This window comes from Pan paniscus, chromosome 6 (assembly GCF_029289425.2).
Source record: "Pan paniscus chromosome 6, NHGRI_mPanPan1-v2.0_pri, whole genome shotgun sequence".
NCBI lineage: Eukaryota > Metazoa > Chordata > Mammalia > Primates > Hominidae > Pan > Pan paniscus.
In genome coordinates this window covers 60,080,382-60,093,896 of record NC_073255.2, presented here as the reverse complement: position 1 = coordinate 60,093,896, position 13,515 = coordinate 60,080,382, and the positions used below count along the sequence as shown (strand labels likewise).

Below are 13,515 nucleotides of genomic sequence, written 5' to 3'. Positions count from 1 at the left end.
ACTGACCTTTTGAATATTTTTACTTACAGTAATGCTATTTAAGGAGTAGATGATTTATCCAAATGTAGATGGAATGGGATTAGTCCTCTCTATCAATCCCTCTCCCCTCAAATCAAAGGAAATAGCAATCGAGGCAAAAACATGGATAATCTGGTTCACCTTCTTTGTGTTATTATATTCATTTCTGTTAGCCGTGTAAACATAAAGTTTTAGTGCCTTAATGAAACATCTTCAGTTTTTCCCCTCTGTCATTTTTCCAGGGTCCACATTCCACAGAGAGACACAATTTTGTGGGTACAGCTCGGCCTGGATTTTAGTTGTCTGTAGTCGTGACTTGTTATTGCTTATATTAAAAAGTCCTGTGCAGTGGTGCTGGGAATGTCATGGATGAGGTGCCATTACTCACAGCAGGTGGAGACACAGGTGGTGGCACAGTGCACAGTGCACAGCATGCCCTCAGCAGCAGCAGCAGCAGAGGAGGCTCCCCGCAGTCCCCAGTGCCGATGCTGCACCCTCGCCCCTTCTGCTCTTCCTCCCTTCACTGGCACCATGGCTGATCAGCTGACCAAAGAACAGATTGCTGAATTTGAGGAAGCTTTCTCCCTGTCTTATAAAGATGGTAATGGCACTATCACAACAAAGGAACTTGGAACCATCATGAGGTCACTGGGTCAGAACCCAGCAGAATCTGAATTGCAGGACATGATCAATGAAGTGGATTCTGATGGCAATGACACCATTTAATTCCTCGAATTTTTGACCATGATGGCTAGAAAAATGAAAGACACATAAAGTGAAGAAGAAATCGTGACGTATTCCAGTCTTTGACGATAGTGGCAATGGTTACATCAGTGCAGCAGAACTACGTCATGTCATGATAAACTTAGGAGAAAAACTAACAGATGAAGAAGTAGATGAAACGATGAGAGAAGCAGATATTGATGGAGACAGACAAGTTGATTATGAAGAATTAATACAGATGATGACTGCAAAATGAAGACCTACTTCCAACCCCTTTTCCCTGTTCTAGAAGAATCAAATGGAATCTTTTACTTACCTTTTGCGAAAAGAAAAAAGAAAAAAGAAAAAAGTTTCTAATTTTTTGTTTCTGTTTCTTTCTTTCTTTTTTTTTCTTAAAGACAGAATCTTGCTCTGTCACCCAGGCTGGAGTGCAGTGGTGTAATCTTGGCTTACTGCAACCTTTGCTTCCTGAGTTCAAGCGATTCTCATACCTCAGCCTCCCAATTAGCTGGGATTACAGGCGTGAGCCACTACTTTCAGCTAATCTTTGTGTATTTTAGTAGAGACGGGGTTTTGCTATGTTGGTGAGACTGGTCTCAAACTCCTGGAGTCAAGTGATATGCCCGCCTCAGCTTCCTAAAATGCTGGGATTACAGGCGTGAGCCACCATGCCCAACTGATTCATTCTGTTTCTGTATAGCAAAACTGAATGTCAAAAGTACCTTCTATCCATACACACAAAATCTGCATGTATTTGTTGGTGGTCCTGTCCCCTAAAGACCAAGCTACACATCAGTTTTACAATATAAGTACATGTACTACCTTAATAATAAGGACTCCTCAAAGTTCCATTTAGTCATGATTAATACACTGTTTGGGCCAGCCAGTTTTTCATGCATGCAGCCTGATGACTGAGAGCAGTCAGCCATTTGTATTTAAAAAAAAAAAAAAAAAGGGGAAAACAAATCCAAAACCTATTCAAATGGATTCTGGTTCAATTTGTTTAGTATAAATTGTCATAACTGGTTTACTGAAAACGAACATTTAAAATTGGTTTATCTTAGGATGATGTGCAGAAAAATGGGGTGAAGGATAAACTGTTGAGACGTAGCCCCACTAGCGGGATGGTCATCTTGTACTTCTGTGTGCTGTGACCCATGGTGACGATGACATACCCTGGTGGCATGCCCACGTATGTTGATTTAGCGTTGTCTGCATTGTTCTAGAGTGAAATGGCTGTCACTGTTCACACACATTTTTAACAAAAAACCTTTACCAAGGGAGCATCTTTGGACTCTGCTTTTAAAACCTTCTGAACCATGACTTTGAGCCAGCAGAGTAAGCTGTGGCTGTGGGCTTCAGCACAGTCATCAACATTACCGTTCAACAAATTACAGTTTACTTCCATTCCGAATTGTAAATGCTAGTTTTTTTCCCCAATAAAAAGATGATTAACTTAAAAAGAAAATTCTAAGGAATCTACAAAATGACCACTAGAGCTAATAAAAAGTTGCAGTCTATATGGTTAATATGCAAAAATCGATGTAAATTTAGTATGCTAACAGTACAGAATTAGAAAATGAAATTTTAAAAATTATATTTACTGTAAGAACAGAAACATGCAATGTTTTGCAGTAAATCAACAAAAATGTGTAAGACCTCTATACTGAAAACTACACAATGGTGGTGAAAATATTGAAGAAAACTTAAATAAATGGAAATATATACCATGTTTATGGCTTATAAGAGTCACTATTATTAAGATAGCAATTCTTCCCAAATAGGTGTATACATTCCGTGAAAGCCCAGCAGGACTTTTTGTAGGAATTGACAAAATGATTTTAAAATCTATATGGAAATGCAAAGCACCTAGAATCTGCAAAGCCATCTTGAAAAAAGGGGAAAAAAAGTTGGCAGGCTTACATTGCCAGCTTTCAAAACTTATAGAAAGCCGGCCGGGCGCGGTGGCTCACACCTGTAATCCCAGCACTTTGGGAGGCCGAGGAGGGTGGATCACGAGGTCAGGAGATCGAGACCATCCTGGCTAATGTGGTGAAACCCCGTCTCTACCAAAAATACAAAAAATTAGCCAGGCGTGGTGGCGAGCGCCTGTAGTCCCAGCTACTCAGGAGGCTGAGGCAGGAGAATGGTGTGAACCTGGGAGGCAGAGCTTGCAGTGAGCGGAGATCGCGCCACTGCACTCCAGCCCGGGCGACAGAGCGAAACTCTGTCTCAAAAACAAACAAACAAACAAAAAACTTATAGAAAGCCAATAAAGCTACAGTGATCAAGACAGTGTGGCACAGGCATGAGGATCAACAAACAGATAAAAGGCATAGAAAGCCCAGAACTGGGCCTGCTATTACATGACTATACCTAATTTGGGAACCGTGGTTATCCTTGTGATTATGGATATAATTACAGATATGATTATACTCAACTTGGGAACAGTTTTTTTTTTTTTTTTGCCTATATTAAGTGTTGTCAGGTCAAGGAGGTATGTACTGGTTGAAAAAAGATCCTGATTTGTAGGAAAAGACACAGCACATGGTGATGTTTTAGAGAGTTAAAATTTGGAGCCATTCTCCATATTCATTGGATAGAATCATCATCCCTCCTCTGCCTTTCAGCCTATATAATCAGTAAGAATTATATGGCAGATAAAAATCTGGCATTGAAGGATGAATCAACTGTTAGACAATTGATCTCATTTTCTCATGTCATCTATCTACATCTCTCATGTCATCTGGCATATCATATGTTCTAGGTCAGTCCTGAGTTCAACTAGTCTGTCCTGTGATTTTCACTATTATTTACACTTGTTAGGTCACTATCGTGGGGTTCAGAATATTGGTGTGAGGTGGTGGCATGGGTGCTTTTTTTGGAGCAGTTGTGGGGTGGAATCCCTCCTGCATGACCTGAGGCCACAAGAAACCCCTTCCACCACAGGTGGTAGAAGTATGACACGTAATAAACCCTCGTGTGCCTTGTTACATGATAAGCACTTTATATACCTTAGACATTTTAACCTAAATCAACCCTAAATGGCAAGGTTATTTTTTCTACTAAATTTCCAACAACTAGGTGAACTAAAAGTAGGTTGAAAGACCAATTCTTATGAAAGAATGATTGTCAAAAAGAGAAAGATAAATTCTTCTGAAGAGACGAGAGACATAGGAGCAACTCAGACAGGAAACTTTTAATGGGTTTTAATCCAGGGTTTACAATGTTTTGAATCTGCAATTCTGAAATCCAAAGCAGATCTGGAAATTGAATGTTTTTGGCAACAAATTGGGTGGCAAAATCTGAACTATTTGTAGCTCTGTGTGCTGACGAGCATTGTGAGTGCCCTGGAGGGGCATCAAGCTTTTGCCCACAAAATCCTTTCTTTCCTTGGAGCATCTCAGTGGAGTTGTGTTTTGAGAAATAGTGCCTGACATAAGTTCGGTATTGCTACGTAAGACCTCTTTATTGTTTTTCTGCATAACTTTGGATTTTCCAATTCAGTTTACTTTGACCCACTCTTTACAGTTTAAGCATGCCAGGTGGTAACTCGATGGCTTCGCATCTTAATGATCGCATCTATGTGCATAATTCTTTGGGGTTCGTGGAGCAGTTTCACACTCATTATCTTGTTTGGTCCTTAGTAAAACTCCTTCTTTATTTTCAGCACTGAAGAAGTGGAGTCTCAGAGGTCACACAGCTGGCATGTGGCAGAACCAGCCACGCCATGCCGCCATGCCGCTTTGAGGACCAGTGACCCTCAGGGACTTAGCAAAATGCCATCTTCAAAACAACTTGTCAAGATCCTCACGGGCAGTCAGTGTCATGTTTTATATCGCGTACAACCTGCAGCACAGGGCGCAGCAGGCGTGAGTGCCACTGTCTAGGGACTCTCCATACCCTTCAGACGCAGGAACGGGAATCTCAGCCAGCTGTCTCCTCTGTCCCAGGTTTCTCTCCAGTCTCACCTGAGGTCGAAAAGTCCGAATGAAGTAGGTGATAGTCCATTGATCTGAAGGGCATAGTGGATCATGGGATTTTGCTGAGTCTACACCAGGTGTCAAAGAGTCTGGTGCCCAAACCTTGGCAAGTGCCCGTGACTGATTACCTCATTGTCAGAAAATGTGGGAGCCCGGCAGCGCTTGGGACCACCTGGCTCAGACTCTTCATTCCAGACCAGACCACTGAGGCCCGGGCAGCGGGGTCCACTTACAGGACGTCGGAAGGCAGTGGGCAGGAACTGGGCTCCTTCCTGCCGGGCCGGCTTTTCGGAGGCTGGCGCTGGGGCTTCGGGACTTGAGGGCCTGATCGCTGCGCAGGCCACGCGCCACCCGCAGAGGGCACCCGCGGTCCGCCGCGTTCCAGGGCGCGGGCTCTGGCGCTGGCCTCTCTGGCGCGCGAGGGTTTGCTGAGATTTAACAGCGGGCCGTTACACTCACAGTGTAAGAACAGACTGACAATTCCAGGGCGCTGGCTTTTATGAAAATAGGAAACGCCACGATGCACTCTAACGTGGAGATGGGTTCGTCTGTGACAAGAGGAAGCCTGTTTGAAAGGCAGATTTCGGGAAAATGTAGGGAGGCAAGAGCGTTGGCCGAGTTCCTCAGAAGTCCCTGAACAGTTCTGTTATCCAGGGCGCCGTTCACATTGAGATGAGACAGGTGGAAAAGAGAGCTCGCCCTTCTTGCATTGTCACACGGAGCGGCCCTCTCCCCGTGCAGCGTGGAGTCCCCTGGGCGCAGGCGAGGCTCAGGCGGGACGCGGCGGAGACCGAGCTTGTCCCTGTGTGGACCCGGGCAACTGCCGGTGGGCGAGGCCTGGATGGTGGCCAGGCCACAGCCACCCGGACGTTTGCGAGCGCCGAAGGTGGGCCTGGAGGCGGGGACCTGGCCCTGCGGGGCCGGTGCGTGCGGGGCCCGGCTGAGCCGCCGGCTCCACCGGCAAGGAACCGGGCTCCCGCCTTCCCTGCCACACCGGGAGTGTGTGAGGGGGGACCCTCGGCCGGCAGGGGGCGCTCTCGGCCACTCCATCCGCCCGGTCACCGCGGGATCCCGCTGCTCCAGCCCGCCGGTGCCGCCGTCCCGCCTCCTCCCTCAGCCCAGCTCTGCCTCCGCCTTCGCTCCCCGACCCCTCCCTTCTCCCTCTCAGTCCCGCAGGGAAGCTGGGCTGGGCGAGAGGGTGTCTCCTGGGTCCACCGTGGAAGCCCGAGGCGCGGGTGCGGAGCCAGCCCAGGGCTGCCGGCGTGAGCTGCAGGGCTGGCCTGGTGCTCATCCTCTGCCCGGGGCGCGGGAAAGGCGAGGGACGCTGTGCTGGATCTGTGTGCTCAGTGGCCACGCGTCGGCCTCAGGAACGGGAACGAGGCGAGAGACACAGATGTGGGTGATTTCCCTGTGGAAGCTGTACCCGAGGCCGTGGGAGTGGAGGGCACTGGGCTGCGAATGGAGACAGGATGCCCCGAGGGCCCGGGAGCGGGAGGTGGAGGGGGTCCCAGACGGCAGGGGCTCGGAGTGGGAGGCAGCGGGACTGAGAGAGCCGCGCCAGGGCCGCAGGGGTGCGCAGGGAGCTTCCTGCCCTTTGCACCTCAGGCTCCGGGAGCTGATTTGTTTCACCTTGGGCAGGTGCAGGATCTGCGCTTGCAGCCACCTTACTTCGTGGGCTGTACCTGAGGTGACAGGCAGGGTCTTCTCTGATGAAGTTACCCACACGAGTCACCACGGGATGACGGTGAGCAGGTGCCACGGAAGGTAACACTGAGCGCATGCGGTTAAAGGACAAGAGGGAAAGGGTGAGGGCAGACCAACGGTCATTTTCACAACTCTTCTGTGTTAGGGTTCTCTAGAGGGACAGCACTGATAGGATAGACCTATATATGAAGGGAAGTTTATTAAGGAATATTGACTCACACGATCACAAGGTGAAATCCCACAATAGGCTGTCTGCAAGCTAAGGAACAAGGAAGCCAGTCTGAGTCCCCAAACCTCAAAAGTAGGGAAGCCAACAATGCAGTCTTCAGTCTGTGGCTGAAGGCCCGGGAGCACCTGGCAAACTACTGGTGTAAGCCCAAGAGTCCAAAAGCTGAAGAACTTGGAGTCCAGTGTTTGAGGGCAGGAAGCATCCAGCTCGGAAGAAAGATGGAGGCGGGAAGACTCAGCCAGTCAAGTCCTTCCACGTTTGTCTGCCTGCTGTTATCCCACCTGCACTGGCAGCTGATTAGATGGTGCCCACCCAATTGAGGGTGGGTCTGCCTCTCCCAGTCCACTGAAATGAAATGCTAATCTCCTTTGGCAACACCCTCACAGACACACCCAGGAACAGTACTTTGTATCCTTCAATCCAATCAAGTTGACACTCAGTATTAACCATCACACTCTGCAAGGAAGGTGTTTTATGTCCATTTTATAGAAGAGAAACTGAGGCTCAGAGAAGTTGTTATTTGTCCAAGATTACAGAACCAGCTTCTGGCCAACCTTGAGCGATTCAAAAATTGAAGCCCCTTCCACTAGGTCCCACTGACATCTGGATTCCACCTGACTACTGGCTGCACAATTTCCCCTTAAGTCAGTTCCTCTGTGGTTGTGCCCAGCTGCCCCGCTTGGTAGAATTATCCAGTAGACATTTTTCAGTCCTTGTCTTCCACACCATCCCTCTGGTGTTTGACCCAGATCGTGCACTCCTCACAATGTTCCTCTCCTCTGACTCCTGCAAAGCTGCCTGCTTGCTTCTCTGCCTATTTCTCCTCAACATGTTTCATTGGCTTTCTCCTCACAGTCCACCCATGGTTGCTAGTGCTCTCAAGGTTATGTTCTTAGATATCTTCTCCTTTAACTTCACATGAAGAAGCACAAACCACAATGGCATCATGGGCATGGAGGGAATAGTAACCTAAACAGCCAATGAATGTCAGATCCAGGAGCTGCTGGAAGATGACACAGATGCATGGCCCAAGTGAGGGGGTGGAGGGGAGAGAGGGTAGGAGCATTTGTGAGCAATGAACCAAGCCATGTCCAGACGTGGGCTTAGGCAGAAAAATGGGGAATGTGGGGGTCCCAGGAAGCTAGCCCTTAGGAAATTGTTTTGGGTGGATTGGGGAATTTGACATGCGGAAGCTTAAAACTTACATTACTAAAGTCATGCCCTTAGGTTAGGGACTATTTTGAGTAGACACTTCAGGAAGCCTGAAGTGTCAGGGCAGCCATCAGGAGCTTGCTTTCCGTGGAGCTCTTTGAGAAAGGGCCCAGAGGGTTTGAAGTCCAACAGTCAGGATTCATAGACACTGGGGATAAGATTCGTGGATCACAGTGGGACAATAAAAATTGCTTTTCCCCTGGGGCATGAGGGAGAATCTCTAGGAATTTGCAGAGAGCACTTACAGAATGACACATGGTGACACTCACATGCCATCAGCCCAGCTCCAGAAGGACTTAAACTTTTTCACAGAAAGAACAGCAAATCGGAAAGAGCAAAGCTCCCTTTCAGAGGCAGCTGGAAGCCTCTCCTCCCAGTCTGCAAGTCCCTGGGGCTTTTCCTGTCCCTGCTGCTCTGCACTGGTGTTCCAGAGGCAAACATGGCCCAGGAACCACATTCAACCCACCATCTCCTCTGGCCAGCTTTTAATAGAGGGTGTTTCAGCTTAAGTTTTAGTCAAGAGCAGGCCCTGGGACCCTGAGATCACTGAATGTATTTGGCATTCAGTTATGAAATGAGCCCCTTTAGACAGACCTTGGACTTGTTAGTGGCATCCCAGGCCCTCTATGCCCTTAACTTAGGCTTGTGATGAGGTATCCTTGTGTCTGTTGGTCTTCCTAAAGAGGACCAGCCCCTGGAGGCAAACCTCATTGACTAATCCAGGTACTCTTTCCAATGTGCGGGAGGCCCCCACTAGGCTGCGGTTCTCAGCTGACTGGAGCTGACGCCTCAGAGGAGATGTGCTGACTCACTGAGCCCTAGATCTTTCTAGACGTGTTTTTACTCCACCCTACCTTCTCCAGCTCTCTTTGCTCTTGATTTCTGATTTGTGGCTTTGGGCTCCTAACTCTCTATTTTTTCATATTGTTGTTTCTGCCTAGAATGCTCTCCCCATCACCCGACAACTCCTCAGGTCGAGAGTACCTTTTCAGACCTCAGGCCTCTGTGACACCAGACAGTGGCACAAACTCATGCTTCCCTCAGTTTCCACAGAAAACCATGGAATCAAGGAAAGACAAACATGGGCAAAGGCACAGTAGGGTAAAGCAAAAGACAACCACACACCAATCTCCAGGAAAACTTTCACTGATGTCAAGGTGAATGGTAATCAATTGCCAAGTGTACCTCAGCCTCCTGAGTAGCTGGAACTACAGGCACAAACTACCTTTAGAGATGGAGTCTCATTATGTGTCCCAGGCTGGTCTCGAACTCGTGGCCTCAGGCCATCCTCCTGCATATCTGGGATTACAGGCACAAGCCACTGCACCTGGCCCTTCCTTCTTAACCAGTACAGGAGGGCCATGAGGAAGGTGGAGAACATGGGGACACATTCCCAACCAGCAAGAATGCAGTCCATGTGGGCTGGAGACATTCTTCATGCCCTGTTTTCATACATCGTGGCTAGCCCAGAGAGATCTCTCCACTCAGGGATGAACGAGCACATCTTTCTTTCACCTACCAATCACCAATCACCCGCTGCAATACACCATGCAATCTCTGGTGTGTTTTAAGCACAAGGATTCAGCCCACCCTGACATGGGTCCCCCCAAATCTTTACCCAAACAGGTCCACTCCAAACCACGTTAACAAGCCACGAGACCTTTATCAGGGATTTTGTAGGTGTTCAGTGTAGAGCGTTTATGCTGCAAACCCTATGGTATAACTTTACTTAAAAACCCTCCAAATATATCTTTTCCCCTGGATTCTCTCCTGGAGTCAGCTGCCTCGTTTTCCTCCTAAGAATCTCTGTGTCTGGGCCTCTCTGGCTAGGCTGCTGCAGCCCCTGACTTCCCTGCACAGTTCCTCTTAGTCTCTCCCATTTGCGTCTTCATCCTCATTTGCTGCTGGCCTAACATAGATTGTCCTTGGGATTTGACCCTGTGCTGGAGGCTACTGGCACTCTCCCATGCCTGCCCTCCCTTCTCTCTACAATAATGCATTTGGAATTTTTAGTTGGGTGAACAACCACCCAGAGTAGACTCTACTTCCCAGTGAGGTGTGGCCGTGTGAATCACTCCGATGGGACACGAGTGACATGTGGACACCAGCTCCTAGAAGGGCACTGAAGAGCAGCGACACACTCCTTCCCAGCCCTTGCCTCCTTTCTCCGGGAATACTGTGGTTAGACTCAGGACAGCCCCCTGGAGGCTGTGTGCTGAAGCTCTGTGCCTGAGCCGCAAAGAAAAAATAGAACATGGGCCCCTGATGGATGATTCGACCTTTTATTTCAACTTAAAAAAATGTTTCCAAGTTTTCTCTGTTGTATTTTTTTCTACATGCATTATTTTTTTACCATCCATAAAAAAATAATTTGAGGCCGATTTTAAATCTTACTTTATTGACTTCCATGATTTTCTCCTATCACAGAAAAAATAAAATAATTGATAACTAGATTCTGAAAATATTTTACAGTTTTGACAATAGGAGTTTGGAATCCTGGCAGCAGAGGTCCCATTTGGGCCCCTGATTTTCTCTCTCCAGGTCTTCAAGTCTTTAACTGAGCCTTGCGTCTACTGGCCCTGCTCTCCTGCAAACTATTTGACCCTAGGATTTCCCTTCACCGCAACATGTGAGGAGCAAAGGAGACAAAGTGAAGGGAGTCAAAGGGTGGTGTTGGTAGAGAGAGAAGAGTCAGTTGCTCCTGTATTCCTGCTTTTTGAGGAGCCAATGAAATGCTTTTTTTAGGCGGAAGGTAGTTACTGGGCCTTCTACTCATTCGTGATCAAACCTGGACAAAAACCTGAAGTGCTGCCTCTGCTTCTCATCCTTGTACAGGGCTCAGAGCCCAGGTCCAGGCTCTTTGACTGCAGGAGTGGGAGCTGGGGTCGAGGAGACAGACTGTACTGTATGCCGACCTCCACATTATGAGGCCTGCTCCACTGGAAATCTTCTGGAGGGAGCTGTAGTCACAGCTCTCAGATGGCCAGGCATGCCTCCTTCCTTTGCAATCTGCACAGTCCTCTCCTGGAGGAATGTGGAGAGATCGCTTTGCCGGAGCCTCCTCACTTAACCTGAAACTCGGGTCATGGTCTGAAGGAGGCAGTTCTGCGTCACTCTTAATGATTAAACCAGAGGAAAGAGGCTCTTACTGCTCTAGTTTTCTAAATTTCAAAGATGCAAAGTCTCAGCAAACTCAGAATATAATTGAGCTTCCCCAGGAAAAAATCTGCGTAGTTCTGGTTCTCTGGCTCTTCTTGATCTTTCTACCCAAGGAGGTCCTATTCACAGAACCATATATATCTCTTGCTAATCTCTCTAGTTAAATGATAAATATTATTTAATTACAAACCATTGTGCTAGCTGCCCAGGGTAAAGAGTTTGTTGTCTGCAGAAGCTCATGACCTAGAGAGAGAGAGTCACATGAGTGAATATAAGGGCAGGAGCTACCACAGATATACTAGCAGAGTTCAGCAGGCGTGTGGCTAGTTCGGTTGGGAGGAGGAGGATGCTTGGGTCTATGGAAGCTTTATAGAGAAGGACTGGGTTGTGAGCCAAGTCCTATGGGATGGATGGCAATAAAGACATCCCAGGCAGCAGAAACAGTTTCTGGAAATAGTGAGCCAAGCAGATATTGGGATATGAGGTGCATGAAGGGTGATGATGGTGGTGGATGTCATCACACAAAACTAGAAATCAGATGGGGCTTTGAACACCACAGTGTATGCAAAAGATAATTCTGTATAATTTCAGAAAACAAAAGTGACACGTAGGCATCTGTGTGTCAGATGAAAGAGGAAAATGCAAAGACCATTTAGGAATGGTGCTGGCGAGTGCAAAGAAGACCACAAGGGAAGGACGTGCAGAAGTCCTTCTGCACTTGGCCGGCGGGTGCAGCGATGGTGATGGTGTGGACCAGCTGAGAACCTGCCCTACTGTGCCAACCCCACTCCACTAAAAAGGGCAGCCAGTATTTTCCTCCCACACCCTTTGATTGCTTTTGATATAATGACAATTCATAATATTTTTATAGAGTAGAAATATTCAGTCCTTTCTTTACTAAGGTTGACCAAAATTTTGTTTCTTTTTATTTCTTTGTTTGTTTGTTTTGAGACAGAGTCTCGCTCTGTCACCCAGGCTGGAGTGCAGTGGTGCAATCTCAGCTCACTGCAACCTCCGCCTCCCGGGTTCAAGCGATTCTCCTGCCTCAGCCTCCTGAGTAGCTGGGACTACAGGCGCCCGCCACCAGGCCCGGCTAATTTTTGTATTTTTAGTAGAGATGGGATTTCACTATGTTGGCCAGGCTGGTCTTGAACTCCTGACCTCGTGATCCACCTGCCTTGGCCTCCTAAAGTGCTGGGATTACAGGCACGAGCCACCGTGCCCGGCCCAAAATTTTGTTTTTTATTGATAGTGTAGAAAAGGAATGGTTTTATTTTTGCAAATTTTACAAAAATATTAGTCATGTGAATTTAAGGCCAAGGGCTTGGAAGCCACCCATGCCAGTGAGGGCCTTGAGACCTCTGCTTTCACTCCTCTGTATCTTTCTTGAAAACTACTGCAAGGCTGTAACCTGGCAAAAACAAATAGCAAATTTTAAAAAGCTGTGCGATCCAGGAAATAGTGGATCTAAACCAAGAGAACTCTGAAGAGAAGTTCCTGGAAGACAGTAATGCACCAGTCCTAGGAAGCAGTGAGTTTTCCTCAATGTGGGAAAAGCAGAGCTCTTTCCCCAAACACACAACACAGCTATGTGAAGATACCAGAAGGCTCCCATACAGAAGCTCAACTACAAATGGCCAGTCTATACTTAGGACTCATAAAAAGGTCACACCATGAAAAGAAACTACATTTTTCAGCACAGAACTTCTAAGATGGAGAGGAAACCTGACCCCAGCTGGCACCCTGCTATCTCTGATAGCTAGGAATCCTAAATTATGAATCAGAGCAGAAAAGGGATTAGTGCAGTGATCTGGTAAATATTTTATTTCCCATTTTGACTTTGATTAATAAATAAACAGTGATTATATTTTATAAAGAAATAAATTTGATTTTGGAAAACTTATGTCTGCCCCCATGAGCCTGACAGTTTTCCAATACCTAATGACTTCTCTGATGAGATAAGCAGTGGCATGAACAGATGTGATTTGCGGTATCATATAATGAAATGTGACAACATTTGAAAAAATTCATAACTCAAGGATCTAGTATTTTCCAAATGACCAGTGCATTTTGCTACAAAATGCTGCTTGAGTAAAAGATCTATTCAAGCTGCAATGGATATGAGTGTGACAGAATAAGAAGCCTTAATTGACATGGTTTCACGTTCCACATTGCAAGGAACCTTTGATAAACTACTATTTTTGTGTTTTGGTGTAATATCAAAAAGAATATCCACAATTACCCCAAAAAGATGAATACTCTTCCCTTTTCCAGATTTTCTGCAAATATTTCAATCATGATAGCATACCACAACAGATTAAAGGTATTTGTGAAAACATAAATGTGCCACTCCCCTTACTAAATTTTCATTTGAAAATCATTATTTTTTAAAATAATTTTTTCATTTATGTTAACATGTAGTTTATTATTGTTATTTTAAATGAATTAATAAATACTTGAAAAGTTTCTTACCTTTAATTTCTACTT

General features: G+C 46.6%; 1 protein-coding gene and 1 pseudogene across 4 annotated transcripts; both read left to right on the top strand.

Moving 5' to 3' along the window:
- The first annotated feature begins 324 nt into the window (after positions 1-324).
- On the top strand, positions 325-997 carry LOC100975202 (calmodulin-1-like; annotated as a pseudogene).
- Positions 998-3,951: 2,954 nt separating this feature from the next.
- On the top strand, positions 3,952-10,616 carry LOC117980962 (uncharacterized). Of its 4 annotated transcripts, none has more exons than XM_055115963.2 (4): positions 3,978-5,610; positions 5,893-6,119; positions 6,363-6,488; positions 10,411-10,616. In XM_055115963.2, the coding sequence occupies exons 1-4, from the start codon at positions 5,566-5,568 to the stop codon at positions 10,424-10,426; spliced, it is 414 nt and encodes a 137-aa protein (XP_054971938.1). In that variant the 5' UTR covers positions 3,978-5,565; the 3' UTR covers positions 10,427-10,616. The 4 variants fall into 4 exon arrangements, with proteins under 4 accessions (XP_034820020.2, XP_054971938.1, XP_054971937.1 ...); XM_055115962.2 differs by lacking the exon at positions 10,411-10,616 and adding an exon at positions 9,922-10,272; XM_034964129.3 differs by lacking the exon at positions 10,411-10,616 and adding an exon at positions 9,922-10,272 and having other exon boundaries at positions 3,952-6,119.
- Positions 10,617-13,515: the final 2,899 nt, after the last annotated feature.

Bases quoted from the DNA above. Each gene is read 5' to 3' on its own strand.
- LOC117980962 (XM_034964129.3), top strand. From the start codon at position 5,566: ATGGTGGCCAGGCCACAGCCACCCGGACGTTTGCGAGCGCCGAAGGTG. The intron at 6,120-6,362 runs GTGGGTGATTTC...CACCTTGGGCAG, and splicing joins ACGAGGCGAGAGACACAGAT to GTGCAGGATCTGCGCTTGCA. The intron at 6,489-9,921 runs GTAACACTGAGC...TCTACTTCCCAG, and splicing joins GTGAGCAGGTGCCACGGAAG to TGAGGTGTGGCCGTGTGAAT.